This window comes from Pangasianodon hypophthalmus, chromosome 9, assembly GCF_027358585.1.
Source record: "Pangasianodon hypophthalmus isolate fPanHyp1 chromosome 9, fPanHyp1.pri, whole genome shotgun sequence".
Taxonomy (NCBI): Eukaryota; Metazoa; Chordata; class Actinopteri; order Siluriformes; family Pangasiidae; genus Pangasianodon; species Pangasianodon hypophthalmus.
The window spans coordinates 11,828,160-11,851,381 of record NC_069718.1 but is presented as its reverse complement, the minus strand read 5'-3'; the positions used below and the strand labels follow the sequence as shown (position 1 = coordinate 11,851,381).

Genomic DNA, 23,222 nt, shown 5'->3' with positions numbered 1-23,222 from the left:
GCTTTTTTAATAACAGCATTCCTTTATTATGGTTATTTCTTTGCAGAAGAAAGAGAAAGTTTGTGCTCTTCTTTCCACCGAGTCACGCTTTCAAGGGTTGTGTTAAAGTTCACCTTGCTTGATCTTTTTTCTGTGTTCTGTAAGCAAAGAGTCCATATGCTGGAGGTGAATTCTGTTTTCTGAGCTTGTTAACAAGAGAAAAAGAAAGAGAGCTACACACTCATTCTTATTTAGTAAAACAACATGTCTTTTATGTTGTATCGTAGAGATGTATCATTTACCCCACAGCAGGTGGAATGCTGTAGCTAAACCTGACTGGCGAGGAAATAACCGCATGAAACCCTGTGATTACATACTTTAAGTGTTTCACAGTGTGAGAGCCTCTGTTCTCTAGTGTGTGTAATGCATGACTGTGTGTATAGCTGTCGGTGGGTGCTGAGCTGACTGAATCGGGTTCTGATTAACGGCTTTCTGTGTGACCTTTGCAAAGTCCGAATGTTGACAGTGGAAGCTGCATACACACCCACACACAGGCACACACAGTGTGTGTATATGGATATGAAGGCTCAACCTTATAAGAGTGCCTTTGTCTCAGTAACATATGGCTGCAGAATATTAAGTGTGTGTTCATCCAGTTGTGAGGGTATGTGTGTTCTTGTGGGTTTTTATGGAAATAAAAAGTAGTCTTTGTTTGGCTGAGCTCAGAGAACAGGGCGATTCAGTGACAGTACAAAAAGTTGTGTGGTAACAGTGTAGAGAAACTGCAAACATTTCAGCAGCAAAGCTGAAAATATGCTTCCTTCCTTTAACTGTCATTCAAATGCGACACAAACGCACACATACAGTTATTTGTCATCACGCTTGTGGAGTTGCACCATGTGACCGTTGCTTAGGTGACAACCACAGAACGTCTGCTACTGATCTTTAGCTATATTTTTCTTAAACTGCTTCACGGGGCTGAGTGATGTGACAGCTGGTATTATCAGCTAATGCCACCTATACTTTGTTATTATCTAATCTGTGTATTTTGTTCACCAACATGTCAAAAACCATTGTGCACAGGGGAGATCATGGGAGAGAAGAAAAACCCAGATGACTCACTCTCACTTGATATAACCAAGCTGGAAATACAAAAATACAGAGAAACACACACACAAAAAAAAGGTTAATTAGTATCCGGCTATCATAAGTTCTCTAACTGGGCAACAATTCCACAGTGAGGATAAATTGGCTAACTAGCATTCACTAGCTTCCCACCAAATTACAGACCGAATAAATGCCTTACATGTTCAGCAAAACGCTTCAAGTCCACCATGCCTAAATCCAGTTTCCTCTTATAGTGTAATAATGACTTTCACTCTAACTCTCATTTGCATTGTGTTTGCGTGCTCTCACTTTGATTAAATTCAACGTTAATTGTATAGCGCTTTTAACAATGGACACAGTCACAGAGCAGCTTTTAAAGAAATATATAAATTTGGATATAAATTTTGAATTGATAAATTTGTCCCTAATGATCAAGCCAGAGACGACGGTGCAAGGAAAAACTCCCTGAGATGACATGAGTAAGAAACCGTGTGAGGAACCAGATTCTAAAGGGAACCCATCATCATCTGTGTGACACCGGATAGTGCGATTATTAATTCCCTTCTGTAACTGTATATTATATAGTCAAAAAGTGCAATTGTGTAAACAGGAACATCAGGATGGATCAGTCAGGTCTGGAGAGCAGAAGAGGTTAGGATCTCAGAAGTAGACTGTGGGGAGAGAGAGAGAGAGAGAGAGAGAGAGAAAGGGGGAAAGAGAGGACACAGATTATTAGGTATACTCTTGTCACATAATAGTTAAAGGCAATGTACATTGTGTGCAGAGTGCAAGCAGGGACTCCAGCAGTACTTACTATGACAGCATAACTAGCATAACTTTACTGGCTGCCTGTCCCCGAGTAGTCTGTAGACATGAGACAATTTTGTTGGCTCGAATATTGTGAGACAAATACTGGCAAGATGAATTTTGCTTCTCTGAGGTCTATCGCGATTTTTCTGTTATGTAGTAGCGTACAAAGCACGAGCTTCATGAGCAGGAACAGTTTTACAAGCATTCCTCACCTGTTAATGGGTAATTAAAAAAAATGGACTAAATGCTAATGCTGGTGACTAGCAGCAACAATCGACTTTTTTTTTTTTTTTTTTTTTTCTGGTTGTTACATATGTCTGGCCACAACCCCTTCTTTCCCCCTCAGCGATACCCTGCACACACACACACACACACACACACACACGCACACACACACACAAGATGGTTACACCCTACTTGGATGAACTATGACTTTGTTAGCAGCCCTAAATATCCTAATACATATTGCCATGGAAATGGCTTTAGGTTTTGTGATTTCATATTTTTTAATCATATCACTGCCTCCGGAGTTTAGCTTCCTGTCCTAAATCGAAACTGCGCACACATGTGAGTGGCTGTGCGTGTGAAATTTCTCACAATAATGCTGTTGCCTCCCAGAGCCTGGTGTTCAGCACTGCATGTTTCTACATCAGGGCTCTTTCGTCATGTAGGTAGTTGGATGTGTATGATCCCTGAACTTCTGGCAGACTGCAGGTGTGTAATACTGAGGGCTGGTAGTGGATAGTGAGGGGAGGAAACAAACCAACTGTATACACACACACACACACACACACACACACTCTCACAATAGAGTGTTATTTGGTAATAACCAAATTGCCTGAGCAGTGTGACTCAACTTCCTTTTCCTGTTGAAATGCAATGTTGGATGTCCTGTGAATTTTGCTGTGGTCTGTAATAAATCTATTCTTGTGTACTCTTGCTTGGCACCTGCCCATTACTGGAGAAGCCACTTGGCTGACTTACAGATTGACCAGGCCAGCGGTCACAGCTGGGACAGGAGCTGCTGCTCTCAGGATTGCTTCAGCTGGGCAACTTTGTACATCTTCGTAGACTTTTTCAACTTTTTGGGGCTAGAAACATATTTTAGTGGCCCTGCTTTTGATTGCAGCAATGATTTATTTATTTTTATGAGTAGAATTCAAGTATTATAGCAAGAAATAGTGGGCTTTACATCCAAATGACCAAACCACCTCCAAACCAGTTATACTGTGATATAACACACATTCCCAGTGATCCGTGTCATATTTATATGCGCTTGTCCTAATTCTAGTAAAATTGCATTTAGATTCAAGCTGATATTTTTAGGTATACTTCATAAGCTTTAGATTAAACAAAATGAATTCCAGTGACCACTTAAATAGATTTATAACTAAATAAATATATTCTGACTATAAGTGTACTGTCAGAGTGAGAGGTAAAGAGAGATAGAGTGTAACAAAGGAGAAGGAGAGGTAAAGAGAGAGAGATAAAGAGAGGTAATGAGACAGATAGAGAGAGGTAGATAAAGAGATGGAGAGGTAGAGAGACAGAGTGGGAGAGAGAGAGGTAAAAAGATAGAGAGATGAATAGAAAGGGTTAGAGTGAGAGAGGTAGAGAGAAATGCTAAAAAGAGATAGAAGGTGCTAAAGTGAGAGAGAGAGCTAGACAGCGATAGAGAGAGGTAGAGAGAGGTAAAGAGAGAGAGATTGAATGTATGTGGATCTCTACGTTGAGCAGAGTGCTTGTATCAGTGTTCACGTGAACACGTTTTAGACAGAGTGCCATGTTGTGTTTAAAGCAGTCACTCTCTTGGCTTCAGTTATTCACTTATCATTCTGCTCTGACTTATTATTTGGCTTCCTTGATCGACACAGTCAGATGGTAGGGAATGCACGCTGCCCCACATACACGCCATCACGAGGGATGCGTTAGCTGTGGTGTTTGTTGTCGTGGTAACCTCCTTAGCAACCTGTGTGGTTACTGGGTGAAAGCAGGTCGTTGGAGTAACAGGAAGTTTGATTTTAATACACAAACTTTTCATATTGCTTTTATCTGAGGTTCATCATTGCGTTGTTAGATAATGCACATTTGACTTTGCTACTGAGTCGTGTGCGTGTGTGCGTGTGTGGGGAAGGTAGTCAGTCATTCAAACGGAAAAGACCGAGAATGCTAGTGAGAGAGAAAAAGAGGGTGGATCTCTAAACACACGCACACTTAGAGTACACCCGGTGCAATTGTGTGCAAGCTGTCAGCCTGCAAAGCTGCTCCTTATCTCTCTCCCTCCATCCCTCCTTCTCTCTCTCCCTCCCTCCATTACTGCAGTCCTGGAGAATTACTGCTTCACCCATTCACACACTCATTTTTAACATGTGACGTTTAGGACCAAAAGGATAAAGTGAAACAGTAACAAGGTTCTTGTGCAGGTCTGGAAATGTATTGGAAAATTACCCTGGAAAGTTGAATCATTTGTTCTGAAAAAAGTTGAAATGGTCTGGGATTTTTTTCCACAAGCGAAGGGCAAGAACCCTGGGAAATTACAATTCCTTCTGTAATGTGACAATCCCGCCCACTTGTGCAGAAATTTTTTTTGCTGACTTTTTAGTTGGTTCCTCTGGGTGTGTTTTCCCTTTCCAATGCACACATCTCCTTTGCACCCTTTACAGAACAATGTCTTGATTAACATTTTGTCCATGAGCTATGATTTTTACAAAATAAGTGAGGAGTATAACACTTGGGCCATGCTGTTATAGGGAAATAATCCAAGACAGGGGGGTGTGATACTGCTGGACGCTAAGCGAAGTTGCAGTTACCGGCCTGAAGTTGATTATTTTGCTATAACAAAACATCCCAAAGTGTGTTATTCCTCTTACACCACAGCAATTTGCATGAACATTTGCTGAGTTTAAAGTTAAATGTAATCGTATGAAATGACCACAAAACTAGTTGGTTCCTGTTAATTGCTTATGTTATAGCAGCTATGAACAGTAGTTCCCTAACTAGTCACTGTTTTTTCCTCTCTCTAGAATGTAATAAGAATAAAAAGACACACCTTGTTAAGTTACTAAGAAACCAGAAAGTGCAAACTTTCTATTAGCAGAGTTGAATGACAGTTTTATTTGTGTATGTTGTATGACAGTCCTTATTTTCCTCAGTTTTCTTACCATTTCTACATCCCTGTATTTTTTATGCTTTGTAAAAAAAAAAAAAATCTGTCAGGCATATAAGCTAATTTATTCAACTAGTTAAAAATCACATTGTGCAGCTTTTTTTGTTGGATAATTACAGATAAACAGCAGACTGTGTTCCTGTTCAAAATGCTGTAACCGATCTACTGTGTAGCTGTTGAAAGTATGCACTGGGTGATGCTGAAAAGTGTGTGTGAGAATGAGACTTCCTGTAAGAACTTTGCACAGGAAGTGGCCTACCGCTCACAAGGGCGTGCCTGTCCTGCTGTGACTCCTGACATCACCTCAACACTAAACGCACACAAACGCGCTTGGAGACAGCCGTCTCCATGGCAACAAGGGACTGAACCCAGCCCAGATTTAACACTGTTGAAGGTTGATGATCCGCAGCTGGAAGCTGCCTGTCTTCTTTCACCCTCATTTCAGTAACACGACTACTGCTGCTGCCTGTGAAAGAGCCCTGATTAGCACAGATATGTGCCAGGTTCACACTGAGGCATTCCACAGCTATCAGTCTGCTTTTAAACATCCACTTCTAGATAAGCACAACTGTAAGCAGTTGCTAGTAGTAACATCTTCATTGAGTGTGTGTGAACAGTTAGTACATCTGCCAAATAGATTGGAGTTATTTTAGTGAAAAGACAATGGCAGTGCCTAAACGTGGAGTACGTGGAGTGAACTGAGGTGCCACGCTTGTCCTGTATCATTGAATTTATTTCAAAAGCAAATAATGCACTAATAGGCTTGCAGCAAGGATTGAAAAGCCTTCCAGTCACTGTAACGGGCATGCACGGATTGTCAGAGTTTTCAAAAACATAAGTTTTTCCCATCCATGTTAAAATGGAGTTCTATTTTTTCTGCATATTTGACCCCTTTCCAACAGTGTATATATGATGTTGAGATCCATCTTTTCAAACTGAGGACAATTGAGGGACCCAAACACAACTATTACAAAAGGTGCAAACATTCGCTGATGCTCAAGAAGGCAACATGCTACATTAAGAGCCAGCCATAAAATTTTGAACAGAACGATTAGTGTAAATTGTTATTATTTTGTCTTCTGGGAAACATGTAAATATCTTATGTAGCTTCCGAATGGCATTACTAAATGAAAAAAATAAGATTTTTAAACAAAATAACAATTTACACCCATCATCCTGTTCAAAAGATTACATCCCGCCGACTCTTAATGTAGTGCTGGAAAAGCAAAGAATGTGCAGGACCTGGAGGATTTTTCTGAAGAACAATGGACAGTTTAACTGCTCAGGACAAACAAGTGACTCATCAACAACTATCACAAAACAAAAAAACAGTCGTTGATCATCCAGGTAACAACACACAGTATTAAGAATCAAGCGTATGTAAACTTTTGAACTGGTTCATTAATCATTTAATAACTGTAAATTCCGTTATTAGTTTGTCTTGTGGACTTTTTGCAAGCATTTGTAATGTAAAATAGCTTATAATGCACAAAATGCAATTTTTATGATCCCTCTTATTTTTTTAAAGATTATTAACATTTTGCAGATTCTGCAAGGCTTATGTAAACTTATGACTCCAACTCTATATTCAGTTCCTCATATTTCCTATTGTATTGTGACCTGAAACTAAAGTATGTTGCTTCATATATTAGTTTCACCATACAAAAACATATTTGTTGGATTTACAAATACAGTCAGTCTGAAGGAATTTATTCTGATTGCACAATGATTCAGCGGTGGCCTAAACATGGCACATGGAACAGTTCTCTTCATACACAATACAGCTTTCAGATGCATTAATAGCAACTTCTTTGCTGCCTCACACATACACTCAGTGTTTCCTGTGTGATTATCTCGAGTGAGTTGTGCGTGTCTGGTCTGTCATTTGTTGTGTGTTGGTTAGTTAAGCTTTCCCCTACCCTGTGTGTGAATAGTGAGATAGAGAGCTTGCTATACTGCCTCGTAGTCGTTTGCTGTCTCCACTGAGTCGTCTTTCAGGCATGTAATTGGCTCTTTAGCATCAGCACAGTAATGCAAGTCCTTCATGTAGAAAAATGAATGTGTTTGTTTCTCTCTCTCTCTCTCTCTCTCTCTCATATGCTCTGTTTCTCTGTGTTTGCCCTTAAGGTAGAGTCTAATCAGATGGTAATCTGTGTGGAGTAGTTTAGGTCAGTCAGTGATATTACTCTGGTGGCTGGAGGAATTTTCCCTTGTTGTTTCCTGTGTATAAAGTCTTTTCTGAGATTGCCTGTGCATTACGAGAAAATTGCTTTGTGCGTGTCTGTGTTTACCTGTTATTACATAAATAGTTACATCTATAGATTTATTGGCACCCTTGATAACGATGGGTAGAAGAAAAGGTTATGAAAATCGGATTTGGTTAAAAAAAACAAAACAAAAAAAAACACCACCACCACATACCAATGGCACAATTATTGACTCCCTTAGAAAGGCTTATCGACTAAATGCACGGAATCATGTTCCCAAGCTTAACCATTGACAACAAAAGAAGGATGGTTATGCAGAAATGTTCCTTTACTCCATGGACACGATTAGATTGCTTTTCACAGCACACTGGTTCTCTATTAGCTTGGCCAAGGACACAAACACTGGAGAGGCTGCTACATCACTGCACACCAAGCGACAGGAAACAACACCAACTTTACACACTCGCACCACATTTCAGTTTTAAATAAGAAATAAAAACAAGAATGTATGTGTATTAACAAGGAACAGGCTTTGACTAAATGTCTGCAGCAGCAGTGCTCAACTACATTTACATTTTATAGTTTAATCAAGATAATCAAGTGTGTTGAGTAAGAACTTTATAACTAATTAAAAGTCAATGTAAAGATTAAATATATAGTGGGGTACAAATGTCTGAGGCCACTAGTGAAAATGCATCTATTTTGCATTTATTTCTAATTTAATACAACAATTTTCATTATAAATTATATTATTGACAACAACTTGAGTGAAAAGTAGTATCTTGGACATATTTACATGAATTTCAGAGTTTCTAAGTTTTTGGTACATTCCCTTTTTGCTCTAATGGCAGTGTGCACTCGAGCTGGCATGGACTCCACAGGTTTGTGCAAAACATTATGATCCAGTTTAGATCAAATCCATCAGAATGTCATCTGAACTGCTTCAATAGAAGAGACGAGGCATGAGGAAAATCTGTCCTTTTGTACAAAGCAGTTAAAATGGTCAATATCACTAATTTGCTTACATTAAACTAGGGACCTAGAAATAGTGCAGAATCTTTAATATTAAATATTCAAGATATTGCACATTTACTTTCTTTGTTTTAAATATATCATCATTCTAAAACCTTCGGTTTATTTGCAGTTTTAAATGGAAATAAAAATATTTGAGATTTTCAATGTGGTCTCAGACTTTTGGACCGCACTGTATACAAGAATACAGTATTGTAAACCAGTGGAATATTTGGTGCAGACCTCTTTGGTTAAATTAGATGTGCTCTAAAAATAGAGCTGTGTATATTATATTAAAAATAAAACAAAAAAAACCCGAATAAATACATCAGGAGAATCCTACCATACCAATTGTGTGACAATAGCTGGATTACTGTGAAAAAGTTTTACAATTTTAAAACAAACTTCCAGAAGGTTGGCAAAAGAAAATGTGAATCAATCTGTCATGTGAAAAACTCAAAGATAATGTAAAAATAATACAAGATAAATCCGAAATCCCAATAATGCCACAGCCATCCATGGCCGGGAATCTTTGAGAACAAAATTGGCCGTGCTCTCTGGGTGGAAGGGATGATGTTAATCTTTCTCTTGTCAGTCACAGCCACACTAGCCAGTTATGAGCATCTATGAGCTCATGTATGTGGAAGAGGGCAGATAGTAGATTGTTCCAGGCGAGTCATGCTGACCCATGATCCTATGAAGAGCAACAGTATCTCCAGGGAATCACATGTTAGCCTTCACCCTCCCAGTTTTTAGCTGTCATGTGATAGGGGAGAGCTGGCTGGTGGGTCAGAGTTGAAGAGAAAATAGGGGGGAAATGGTTGAAAAAAGCTTTACCTGGTTTTTGTCTGTATAAGAAAAGAATGTGTATCAAAACAGCAGCATAATGGATCAGTTTGACATTCCATATTCATTGTTTTCATGGAAAAGAAATGCATCATCTGAGTAATTACACAGTTCAGTTTTGGATATACCGCTGCTCTGTTTGTGTTTGATATGATGGCAACAATATTGAGTTCTTAGAAATAATATTTAAACAGCAGTGTTGAGATATTGCTCAGCTGGATTCAAAACCACTTACTTGCTTTTCATGCTTTTGATATGTAGTGTATACACACACCTTGATTAATCAGATTAACTGATTAATGCCTTGATTGAAACCTAGAAGTAATTATGCTGAACGTGCCTGCTAACTAGCATGTAGTCTAAACCAACGCTAACATACATAAGTACAAGCACATTGTGCCATAAGAGTGCCACACAATGCTAATGACGAGCTCTGATAGAACAGCAGGTATCTGCGTGTAGATGGGTGGGTGTGAGAGTGTGACGTAGTTGCTCATTGTTTGGATGTGGAACTGGAAGACTGTATGTGCTGCTAAACCTGATCTGTGTATACTGTATATAGTGGTGAAACCAGTGCAGCTTTCAGGGCTGTGGCTCTGGACTGTGTGTTTGGGGAATGTTTATCTCAGACTGATTGATTGTTAATGGAGGATTGAAAGCGTGTGCCAGTGAGCTGTGGTGATCACTGCTGCTCAGATCTAACAGGTGTGTGTGTGTGTGTGTGTGCGTGCTTGCATGTACAGTGGAATGTTAAAGAGGTCATTGAAAGACTCCAACCAAATTTACTTAAACTGCCCACATGTAGTGCACTATGTAGGGTGTAAAAGAAAATGATGTTATACCCTAGGTAGAGTGCAAAAAAACAGGTCTAATATTGTTTTTAATTGGCAGAGAATCAATGCAATAATCTTCCGCTGAATGTTGGTACTCAGTTTAAATACATTATAATTTTCAGCCATTATAATTAGCATTGATAACTAGGGAACTGAATTGCCTTCTGCCTAATTTTCGTACTTGAATAACTGTAGAAGTTAATGAGCAGATATTTAGAGAGGGAATATAATACTTCATTAAACACGGAGTACTCAAGAATCATTTTCCATTCAATTTTTTCATTCGTTCGTCTTCAGTAAGCGCTTTCTGCTGGTCAGAGTCGCACTGGATCCGGAGCAAGTCCCAGAAACGTGAAGCATGAGGCCCGGATGAGATGACAGTCCATCATAATCAGCATGCTCACAAACATTCACACACAAGGGCAATTTAGAGTAATCAATCCTCCTATATGTTTTACAGTCATGATATAGTGAAATAAGGAACAGAAATATTAAATGTACAGCTGTACTGAATGTCCGCTCAAGCACAAGCTCTGATGTGCTGATGCTTTATATGAATCTCTCACCACAGATATGTGGGTGTTATATTTACCAAACCTGTGAATGACAATGGAAATACAGTGTTGCTTCTGGAGTAAATTGATTGCAAAAGGATATAGATGTGGTGAAGCAAGAATTTCTATATGTTCTCCAATAATCAGCTTAAACATATAGGCCTCGATAGGCACAGTTAAATTTTTTAACATTAGTAGGTAGAACTGAAACACAAGCATGCTAAGTTGAGAAAAAAAACCATGCTTGCTAGTAATATTATGCCGCTGTCATCTATTATTAATTGAAAGCTATTTATTTAGCTAGGCTATTTTTGATTGCAAAATGACATCTGTGAATGATGTATAACTTTTTATGAGAATTTCAGGTCTTTAAAATGAGACCAAAAAAGGTTGAGCACTTCTCTATTGGATTAAGGCCAGATTTCTGAAGATGTCATGCATGTGTTTATGTCAGTGTTTAACAATAGGCCTAGATGCATACAGTCGTTTAAACCGCTGATGACTCTGGATCTAAAGAAACGAGTCTTCTTCCATGTGGATATACAACACAACACTACCACATTTGTGAAAGGATGTAGACCTGACAAAACCTTCATTTGTGGCTCTGCTCTAGTAATGAACAGTTTTTTAACATTAGGCTATGGTATTGAAAAACGTTTGGGTGCTATATTCAGAATAAAACAACGGTGTGTAGTGGATCATGTGTGCTTGTGACGTTATGCCCCTTGTAATAGATTATGAATTGACAGCACTTTGCTACCACAGTGAAATCAGGTCTCTAAATCATTTTAAAGTAACATTTCAAGACAATTTCTATAGGAAGTTTTGTCCTCTGAGTCCCAGGGTTGTGTACATTCTGTGAAATGTTTTCCCGGTGGTCAGTTTGCTGTGCTACTCTGCCCTCTTGTGACAGATTTATTTATTATATTGCTTTATTTATTTATTTATTTATTTTAAACATTTTTTAAAAATATTTAACTCTGTATTTATCTATCAGTCTTCCTGCTTGTCTATCTATCTTCAGCTGCTAATCATGTATGTCATATGTCTTATTGATTGATAACTCGTCTCACTTCTCTATCGTTAATTTTCTCTGATGTATGGTTCTGTCGATAATGTAAAGCCTGTAATTTTCAGGATAAATGATTTCTTTTGGTCTTTTCCTTTTCTCCCCCTTCTTTGTACAGACCTTCAAAAGACTCATTCCCGACGAGGTAGGTGTATAAGTCAGTGTGTGTTCCCACTCCATACACATGCATACATTGTGTGTGTGTGTGTATTTGTCTTGCTTGGCTAACTCCCCTCACACTGTTCATTACCACATGTAACAGCACGCGTGACTTGTGTCATCACCCTCATCACCATCACCACCATCCCTGTTGCCCTTTCACCCATAACCCTTAACTGCCACATATTGTGTGTGTCCAGTGTCAGTCTGCGCGCAGTGTCTAGCAGCACTGCTTCATGTGTTGAAACACACCTGTGTTTGTCATGAGGCCCCATGAAACCACCCAGTGTTTAACTTGCATTCTGGAAGACTAGGAATGTTTCCTCTACCTTTAATAATAATAATAATAATAATAACGATAAACTAGAAACATTGCTTTTATCTCCTCACTGAGCTACAATACCTCTCCCTGTGCATGTTCAGGCCAGTAGGTGTTGTAAAGGAATACTCTTGTTTTACAACTTCTCTCTCTCTATCCCCTGCTTTTGAGTCTGTGAACTCAACGTGTAACACAATCAGCGTTTAAAATAAGCGACTATATCGTATAATGTAAATTCATAACAACACACATTAGCTCTAAGAATCGAGCTATTGTTAATCTCTTTTACAATGGGTCAGCCTGCAGTAGCCTACTGTCGCAAAGTTTTGCTTTGTCTTTATAATAAAAAAAAAATTAAGAGTTTAATATATATCACAAACTTTCTTGACTTTTTATAACTCATAACTGATTTCATCATTGAATATCTTTGGGATGAACTGGAACACCAGCTGCACCCCAGGCCTTTTCACCCCACATCAGTGCCTGACCTCACGCCTTATACATTTACTATTACAACAGAGGCACATGATAAATGATGCCACATGATACAAAGTGAGTGCATCATTTTAACTCCCAAAATGTTTTCCTGACAGTTTATGGCAACATTTCACATATGCACAACCAAACTATCTGCTTAATTTTTTGTAGTCTGGTAGTTTTATGCCCAAAGCTCTAAAATATTTTCTGCCAAAAATTTGCTTTCATGGAAACCTAATTCAACTCTGAAAGCTAAAATTATACAAAATTTATTAAATAAGGTTTCATTCAATTAGTTTACAAAATGCACCTTAACAACCCTTAGAACCTTCAGACCATTTCCATTTTTAAGTGAATTTTGAGTAAAAGTGTTTTTTTCCCCCCTTTTTTCTCGCAATCTCACTTTCACTACATAAGCAGTAGATAGAGTTTTGACTGAAAAACGCTGGAGTATTCCTTTATAAAAGAAATGCTGACCTGGCTTTTTGCATGGATGTAAGCAATAGAACAGATTTCATTCATCATTATCTTTCAGAATGCACCTCTATACTAATCTACCCCTCAGTGACATTAGCAGAGTTGTGCCTTCGAGCTCCTGTTTGGTGTCGTGTGTGTGTGTGTGTGTGTGTGTGTGTGTGTGTGTGTGTGTGCGCGCGTGCGCGTGCGCATGCATGCTTGTTATGCTGTGGTCAAATTTGCTGAAGTGTTGAATGTACAGTTTGTAGCATTTTGAGATTTATGTTGAATTTAGGTACCCAGGTTAAATAAAATGTTCTTTCAGTAATACACATTTGGGAGTATAGGATAGGATTCTGTGTGATGAGGTTTGATGACCTGCAGTGCCACCTACTGGTTGCTCTGCGTCATACGTTTACATTTACTTATTAAGGCAATAGTTCAGTGAGAAACAGAGTTTTCTGCTTAGGCTACTTCAGATGTGGTTGACCAGCCAAGACATGCTTTGTGGTGTTACAAGGCTAAAGTAGCTAACAACTAAAGGGAACTTGTAGCCTCCATCTAGGCACTGGGTAAACAGAATCATTTCACACACTCCTCAGACCACATTAGGTTGTTCAGTAATTTCAGTGTGCCTTTTACACACTTCTGGTAACTACTTCCACTACAACTACAACAATGGCTGAGTCAAAGAGTAAGAGTTTTGCAGTAGTAGTAATAATATAATGAATATCATACATAAAATAAATAAGTATTGCTGTTGACTACATTTGACACTGAGTAAAACCAAAACACTTCTCATTCTCACTACTCAGCTCTCAATTAACTAGAAATACAGCTAGCTAACAACTTCATCTGTCCAGAATTTAATCATTTTTTAAAACAGTTAATGACAATGAACTTAAATGTTAAAAATAAATATGAAATAATACATACACAGTACCAAACTACATACGTAGCTACTCATCATTAGATAATGTTACCATTCCCTGATAGCTATGACTGAATTCTTGCATGAAGACTTTGTTTCATTTAGTCATTGCTGATTCTCCCAACAATTCTGGATACACCAGAATCTCTTCACTCTGAGCAAAGATGATGATAATAGCTATGTTTCTTTTGTAAACACTTCACTGTTAAGCTTAATAGAAATCGTTTTATCCTTTGTCTGCGTTCTTGTGGAATGAGCCCATTAGACATGCTTGGGCAAAAGTACGTAATATAGCTGAAAACTGCAGTAGCTGCCATCTTGAAGCTGGAGTTACTTAGTTTAGTGTCCCTCCACACAGGTGTCAGATTCAGGTGGGGGTGTGGCCAAAGTTCACACAACTGAACATGTAGAAATGTTATGGGTAATAACATTTGCATATGTGTAAATGGTATTACTCTGACAATCGTTTTCTGGGTGCGTGTGATGATTTAGGTATTCACCGCTGAAGGCTACACATTCCTCTTATTTACTACCTACGTTAGCTTTGTAGCTTCCAAAGCCAACAGATGTCTTGACTGATTAATGTTTTTGCATCAGGTGTAAAAATATATGGGAAGACTAGAAACCATCAGATAAAATAAAGCTGAACATGATGAAATATTTTAATATTTACTAATTTTATACATTATGTAGTCTGACACTGTGTAAGATTTTTTAGAAAGATAGATTAGATTATTTATTTATTATTATTATTATTATTATTATTATTATTTTTTTTTTTAATGAATGAACTTGTTTTGTATGGATATAGGTTGAACCTAATGCACGCTACAGGTGGGTGGTGGGGTGACACTTCACTCCAGTGCACTTTCAGCTGTGATGTAGTCATTGTGTAGTGTATGCTATGTGTTAGAGATGTGTTGGAGAATGTGGTCATTGCAGCTATTGGGTTCCACACCCAGTGACCTCTCTCTGGAGAGTACTCAGTTGAGTACCCTCACACTGACCTTTGGCCTTTCACTGTGTGGCAGCTGGAGCGGTTCACAAGCATGCGAATAAAGAAGGAGAAGGAGAAGGAGAAGTCGGGCACGACAAGTCAGAGACACTCCTCTGCTGTGCTGTACGAGATCCCGTCCCAGGCTGCCATGCTGCAGGACCACAGTGACGACTACATCCTGGAGCTCTTCGAGCAGATGCTGGTGAGACAGTGGATCTAGCTGTTTGCGTGCGTGTGCGTGCGTATGTATGCACACAAGCACACACACACATGCACCTGAGAGGTGGTTGTCAACGTCACTTAAAATGGCATTTGAATTTTAATTGCATAAAATGCTTAATATTCGCATACAGTAGAATATTAATAAGTCTCTATACAGCTACAGAGTGAACATTAGCAGTTAGACTACACCAGAAGTTAATACCGCATAAACCACAGAAAGTGAAAATTGTACTATCTAAAGCAATGAAAATCATAATAAATATAATGTTAGCATAAACTGTAATGTTTTCAAAACAGTAAACCCAATAGAACATTTAAGATTCAGTCACAGAAAAAGTGTCCAACCAAATTAGTAACTACTTACATTTAATATCACTTTAAGGATCATGTGATTTAAAACATTTGAATATGCATTTTTTGTTTCATTTTGAATTCATCAATATGATGAATAGGAACAGTGAATTTGACAGCCCTAGTGTGTGAATAAAGCTGAATAATTAACAGTAACTGGTGCGTCAGCATAATTTACCAGATTATATGCGAAGCTGTGCAAGATTGACCTTTTTAATTGCAGCGTCCTTGAGCTGTGTTCTCTCTCTCTCTCTCTCTCTCTCTCTCTCTCTCTCTCTCTCTCACTCTCCAGGTGGACATGAATCTGAATGAGGAGAAGCAGGTGCCACTGAGACAGAAGGACATCGCCATAAAGAGAGAGATGGTCTCTCAGTACCTACACACATCTACATCTGTAAGCAACACGCGCACGTGCACTCACACACACACGTGCAGGCATGCACGCTGGCCTTTTATTGAGGGCAACCCCTAGGTCAGTAAATTTCAGCCTGTGCTCTTGTGGTGTAACAGTACACTGCAGGTGAAGTGGCAGAGTTCACTACACTGCTTCTCCTGATTTAACTCAGCCATTTATCTGGAAATTTCTGTGGATCATCCGTATGAACTAACCCATTGTAGTTAACAGGTAGTTTCTCTAGAGATAAACTTAACAAGGCTGTGTGATTAAGAAAGTTAGCAATTTGAAGTTGAAAGACATCATTAATGACTTTCATATCCTAATAATTGTTATCTGATTTTAGCTGCTATGGAAGTAGTCAGCTATTAAAGTAGATATACTGGATTAAAGTCACTGTCAGATTTCAAGTTAAACTATTTAAAAGCTGCTTAATTTAAAATGTATTTTTCTGTCTGTGTTGAAGCTATTGAGTAATTTGGACAAAGACACAGTTTTCTAGTAACAGAAGTGCATTTTACATATAGATTGCACATTATTGCCGAAATCTTTCTTTTGATTATTTTGTACACATAACACAGTAAGGGACATGGATTGTAAAATTTGTCATGCTAATATGGGTATGTGATTTGTATGGGAGTCTATGAGCAATGAGGTTTACTATGTAATTGTAGGATGTTTATGATATAAATTACAATTACCCTTTAAATACTATAAGTGTGTGTGTGTGTGTGTGTGTGTGTGTGTGTGTGTGTGCAGGGCCAGAGCCAGAAAGAGAGCTCCAGGTCTGCTGTGATGTACATTCAAGAGCTGAGAACTGAACCCAGAGATACACAGCTGCTGAGCTGCCTTGAGTCTCTACGTATCTCCCTTAATAACAACCCTGTCAGGTAACACACGCACAGACAAATGTGTACACAGAGACATACACATCTTATGATGTATAAACACGTTCACTGTGTTTCTGTGTCTGTCACAGCTGGGTGCAGACGTTTGGAGAGGAGGGTTTGCTTTTGCTGCTCACTTTCCTCAAGAAACTCCAGGATGAGAAAGAGGAGTATCCGTAAGACACCTCCACATACACTCACACTTCTATAAGTGTAATTATGCACAGCAGATTCATATGAATGTGAACTAGGGCTTAAACATGCTGGGACCGCAGATCATATTATATGACTTTTTCTGATCCAACCTGCTGATGAATTTTATTCCATGAACATGTTTTAGGGTAAGTGACATAGATTAGGCATGAGAACACAGGCGAGATTGCAGCCTGCTTTAAGACCGTCGGTATCGTGTGCCATTACACACAAGCTGGCAGTGAGCATGGCGGTATTGGGCTAGAGTTGGATATCAGCCAAAACACAAAGCTTTGATATCGATATTTTGCTGAAAATCAAAAATGTGGGATTAGTGTGCTTCCCTAATATTGAGCAAAATGTTTATCATTGTAGCTGTTATAGTGTAAAGGTTTAAGAATTAAATAAAAATCAGTGAAAGCTCTGCAGCTGCATTATCTGTGTTTTATTCTTTTCACTTAATCTGTCACTGTCACTGCTGCCATGCTGTTGCTGATATTCATTGATCTCTTTCGCCCCCTCTCCTCCCCAATCTCTCTCTCTCTCTCTCTCTCTCTCTCTCTCTCTCTCTCAGGAACTCTGGTGTTGGAGTAAAGTGCCAACATGAGATCATCCGCTGCCTCAAAGCCTTCATGAACAACAAGGTGAGAAGATACATTCACTGCTTGACAGGTGGATTACAGACTCTGTAACTGATGCACTGCAACTCTTCAGCTCACAGCTTAGGCACTGACTATATGGCTTTATATGTATAAGGCAGAATTTATGGTAATGCACCTTAAAACCCCAATCAGAAATCAGTGCTGTTGGCTGGCAAGTTTCTGGTTGTAGATCAACTAAATCTTTCATATTGCTTTTTCAGCAGCTTATCTTTGTGGATTTAAGAATCGTATTAGAAACAGGTGATGGTGTTGGAAACAGACGTAGCATGGATCTTTACTTTCTTTTTGGTCTATATGGACCTTATCTGCTGTATTTAGCTCGTCCTTAATCTATATATTTCAGTACTTTTTACCTAATTAATCCTAATTTTTTACCTGATGATACCTAATTAAGATGTTTTTGGTACTATTACAGAGAACTGATTAAATATATTTGGTTCATATTTGTTCTTGTTAGCCACTCTTTAGATGTATTTATTTACTTATTCTTTATTTATCTATATCTACAAGTTATTGCATGAAGTTTAAGCTTTATTTAGAAAATTCAATAAATATGTGATGAATGAATGCTCTGTACACACTTTCTTCTGCTAATGAGTGATCATTTTAGTGCAATAATGATGTATATAGTTTCAGCGTATAGGGGCTGATGTCTTTCATTGTAGCACCTGACTCTGAGGTCAGTGCAGTTCTACCTTTTAAGCTGAGACAGGGCACATCTTCTGTGCTGGAGGAGGACATTTGTGTTTACATATAAATGGTGAATTTCTGTTTTATGCGGTCATGCTCTTGTGTTTCAGTACGGTTTGAAAGCCATGTTGGCATCAGCTGATGGGATTCCTCTCCTGGTCCGAGCCATAAATCCCAGTGTGCCTCATATGATGGTGGACGCTGTCAAACTGCTGTCGGCCATCTGCATTCTCGAACACACTGAAAACCTGTAAGTGTCTGTGCAGGTCTGTGTGGATCTGTGTATCTCTGTGTGATGATTTGATAGGGTTGCATGTGAGTGAGTGTTACTTATGGATACCACAAATGCATTTACCATAATGCGGAGGGTATACAGACCAAAACACACATTATAAATTACAATATTCAGTTTTTCTGAAGTTGGATGACAAGTACCACGTTGTGTAAAAAAAAAAAAAAAAAAGATTATGGCTTCGGTTATGCTTTATTCAGTATTTTTTTTTTTTAAATTAAACTAGTAAAAATGTATTTGAACATCCAACCAGCTACAAGCAACTAAGCAACAAAGATAACCAATGTTATCGAAGTACAGCAATACCCATGATGTTTCGCTCTATCAATGTTATGTTGTCATATAACAGACCCTTAGTTGCCTTTAAACTAGTAAAAAACTGTTTTGTCATTAAGGGCCAAAATACATGTTAAAATGTTAAAATACATTTGCTTCTAAAAATACATTTACATGTTTGCTTAAAATTCTGATATCTTCCAATATAATAAGTGTTCAAAAGTTAAAAGGACACCAGTAGTTTTAGTAGTTTTTAGAACTTTACTGATTTTTTATTTTTTTTTGTCAGATTATCAAACGGCAGTATAAATATTAAAAATGTATAAATATCTCTGCATTTGTGGATAAGGCCTTGAATTGTAAAGTAAGTGTGTGTGACTTGTATTGCAGTCATGAGCGTGTTCTGGAGTCTATAACTGTGCTGGCTGAGGAGAGGGACATTGAGAGATTCCAGCCCCTCCTTTCTGGCATGCACAAGTCCAATATTGCTCTCAAGGTAAGACACACACACGTTTTAATGAGCAAGGAACTACAGAGCAGGTGTAATGAAGTCAAAGGTTTACAAAACCTACATTTGTTTTTTGGTTTTCTACTTTTCTTTTTGTGGGAACACTGAGAGTCAACTTTTTTCATTTCTGCTAAAAACTAAATGCTGCCGTGCGAGTCTCTGTGAGTTATCTGTGCCTGTCTCACTTGTCTGTGTGATGTGTGTGTTCAGGGAGGCTGTATGCAGCTCATCAATGCTCTGATCAGCAGAGGAGAGGAGCTTGACTTCAGAATTCATATACGCTCTGAGCTCATGAGACTGGGCCTGAGGGAGCTGCTTGCTGTGAGTTTAATTCACAAATTCTACTTAGTTTATGAGACCAGCAATACATGTACACTCCGATGTGCTGTGTATATGTGAAGCCAGAAGGCTCGCTTGTTCAAATTTTTAAAGTGTATTAAAATAATCTATATTTAATGTTTTTTAATACCCGAATAAGTAGTAGAATGGTCTAGCAACACTTCTATATCTTTACCCTCATTGAAAAGGCCAGGAGTTATGAATATGCACTAATATGCAAGTTAGAATAGCTAACTGTATGTTATTATAACTAGTTAATCTGTATTTCATTATTAGCTAGTCTGTATTAGTCCTAGTCTTATCTAGTCTTTATTTCATACATTCATACACAACGTTACATTGAATTTAATATATTCTCATGTTCACACACATAGCTCCTTTAAATACGGCTGGTGATCGTAAAATTTGTGTGTGTGTCTGGGTTTGTTTGTGTGTGTGTGTTGTGAGCAGGAGGTGAGGAATATCGAAAATGAAGAGCTCCGTGTGCAGCTGCAGGTCTTTGATGAGCAGGCTGAGGAGGACTCAGAAGACCTGCGTTCCCGTCTCGAAGATGTGCGCATTGAGATGGAATATCCTTCCAAAAGGTCATAAAGGTCATAAGCTTAGCGCTCACGCCAGGCTTCTTCCACCATACAAATGAATGTAACTTCTGGCATCAGGATACTGGAATTGTGTTTTTTTCCAACTGGACCAGTAACAGAGGTTTCAGTTGTATGGATTTTGGCACTTGAAGATACTTCTTGGTATGGTACTAACAAAAACCAACAGGGCACTCAGGGGTGGTCTAGGAGCTCTGCTACTTGCTGACTAGTTACTTGTATCATAACATGTGAAGTCAAATGCACAGACAAACAGAAAGAGGATAGATGTATAGATATGATACGATATTGTACTGTTAGTGCCATCACAACGGGCATGAATTAAATTTACCCATACCAGCATAAACTTATCAGGTGAGGTGTGACAATGTAGGTTTTTATTGTGTTTTCTATTGTGTTTAATTTTGTTACATTTTTATCAACAGTTTATTTCAGCTGCTATCATTGTCCATTTTCTGCCATATTGTTGATAAAAATGTAAAAGCCCTCTTTTATTAGCAAACCTTCAGCCAGTAATGCATGCAATATGCCCTGGTTATCCAGAAAGCTGACTGACAAAGGATCAATATCAATAAAAACACTTCTTCCATGTTCTGCTCTGTAATGATTATGCGGTTGCTCTTAGCATTGTCACTGTGACATTGTTTTTCAAGTGGTGGAAAAAATAGAACCCCAAGTTGCATTGTTTCCTGTTTGAACCAGTTCTTGTTAACTGTGCAGTGAAAAAGTGCCACACAGTTAAGTCTTCATGTAGCTCCTGGATTAACCACCAGGTGTCTCAAGGGTTCCAAAAACGTAGCCAAAAAAGAAAGAAAATTTTTAAAATTTGTGTTTTGTGTTTGTTGTTAATTTACTTATGTTGTGATAAAACATTTTATTCATCCTGCATTATTAGTATTATTAGTTTTGAATTTAATGATGTATAGTTATACACAACTGAAGTTATTTATTTTTGGAAAATGTAGAGTTTTGAATTTCAGCATGGAAAACTACTGGTGACCTAATCTGCCTGTACTTTTCTCTAATACCCTCAAAACGCAATGATGCAAAGAAAATTGGTGCCCTTAGGAACATTGCTAGTACATTTCATTCATAGTAGATTACATTTATTAGATCAGAACAGCTCAGGAAATGAAAAAGTTATTTATAATACTGATGTTTCTATTCAATGTCAGTATATGTGGTTTGTTTTTATTCTGTATTGGCGTCTTCCTTAACAGCTTGTGTTGTTTACTGACGTATCGGAGGTGTTCCAGGTGCTGCTGAACACTGTGAAGGATTCAAAAGCTGAAGGCTACTTCCTGTCCCTCATGCAGCACCTGCTGCTGGTGCGCAATGACTACTTGATTAGGTACGACCTCTGACTCCTTACATTGTAATTACCTCTCAGTGGCCTTGAGAGCTGTGTGAGCAATGTGAGGAGAAGCTGTAGAGTCTTTGGAATATATACAGAATGGAGAATAAAGGTGTAAGGTTCTAGTATGTGCACATTCAGCATGACTAAATGTCCCACTACTTCCCTTTCAACTTCCAATTCAACTTGCAACTTGATGTGTGCCCTGTATAGGTGTGCAAAAACCTGTAAAATGTTTTTGACATGAATAGTAATATATGCATTTTTGTTTGTTAGTTTAAGAAGACTTATTGGTTTGTTAGTTTAATATTTCAAAAAGCATGACCCTTATTATCCAATGTTTTATTATCTTTTATTTTGTCTACAGATTAGAGAAAAGTCTAAAGTCTTAGATAAAAGTCTTTCACTAGTATATCTCCAAAAACGTTGTGTGTTGACGTTAGACTCAAGGCGTGTCCTATGATATCACCAGGAAGTAGGGACATGGCTTATTTGATTAACAAACATAATGAACAATGGATCTATCCAACATAAACAAACTGACCAACCAGTTGAAAATTAAATAATGATGTTTCGCCATACTTATTTGCTACTTTATTCTTCAGTGAAAAAGGGCTAAAAGTGTAGGAGTTTAACTGTAGGGATAATAAATAAAACGCAACATGGGTATGATTTTGCTTTGAAAAGTGCTGGGGGAAAAATGAAATGTTGTGCAATCAATTATAAACCAAGTCGATTCTCAGAAAATATTTCTTGGAATATTTTCTCTCATCTGTATTATAATACAGCAGAAGGGTTGGTAAACACAGTGAACAGTATGAAGCATAACAATGCAATTTCAATATAATCCTCTTATAAATTGCATTAATGTCTAATGTCCTTTCTGATCGTCGCAGGAAAGCAAAGTAAACAAACAGCGTTTTAATTTACTGTCTAATTATAATAGCCATTAAAATGATTTGTGAAATGTTAGATTTGAAACTTTGTTGCAGGCCTATTTAGTCTTTTTTCTAGTCAAAATTTTTTTTTCTCTCTTTCAGTCAGAAATCAAAAGTGCTGATATTGAAAGTCTTTGACTGTTTTTGGTCATTTTTTTGTGACATTCCTAATAAATATAGTAAACTGATTTTAACTATGTTCTTATTTAATGGCGGTTCAGTTAGACATACATAGATAAACTGAACTAAAAATTCAGTGTGTGGATTTTTACTATTACTATTTTACTGGGAAGTGCACCATATGGCCAAAATTATGTTGACACCTGACCATAACATCCATATTTGGGTCTTCCCCAAACTGTTGCCACAAAGTTGGAAGCCCACAGTTCTATAGAATGTATTTGTATGCAGTAGTATTACAATTTCCCTTCACTGGAACTAAGAGACCCAAACCTGTGCAGAAAGCGAGCTCCATTAAGACAGGGTGTGTTAAGGTTGAAGTGGAAGAAGTTGAGTGGCCTGCACAGAGCCCTGACCTCAACCCCACTGAGCACTTTTGGGATGAATTGGAACAACGACTCCACCCCAGACCTCCTC

The 23,222-nt window shown here is 38.1% G+C and overlaps 1 protein-coding gene across 2 annotated transcripts in view; it reads left to right on the top strand.

The window, feature by feature from the left end:
* Positions 1–23,222, top strand: part of LOC113529703 (protein diaphanous homolog 1) — a 67,424-nt gene that overhangs the window by 20,878 nt on the left and 23,324 nt on the right. Inside the window, exons 2-12 of one of the 2 annotated variants that reach the window (XM_053237205.1) lie at positions 11,701–11,727; positions 14,956–15,123; positions 15,787–15,888; positions 16,648–16,778; positions 16,868–16,951; positions 17,542–17,611; positions 18,430–18,569; positions 19,278–19,383; positions 19,606–19,716; positions 20,185–20,303; positions 21,568–21,684. In XM_053237205.1, the coding sequence (XP_053093180.1) occupies positions 11,701–11,727; positions 14,956–15,123; positions 15,787–15,888; positions 16,648–16,778; positions 16,868–16,951; positions 17,542–17,611; positions 18,430–18,569; positions 19,278–19,383; positions 19,606–19,716; positions 20,185–20,303; positions 21,568–21,684 (1,175 nt within the window). The remainder of the gene's footprint in view (positions 1–11,700; positions 11,728–14,955; positions 15,124–15,786; positions 15,889–16,647; positions 16,779–16,867; positions 16,952–17,541; positions 17,612–18,429; positions 18,570–19,277; positions 19,384–19,605; positions 19,717–20,184; positions 20,304–21,567; positions 21,685–23,222) is intronic. The other variant, XM_053237206.1, reaches the window with a different exon arrangement.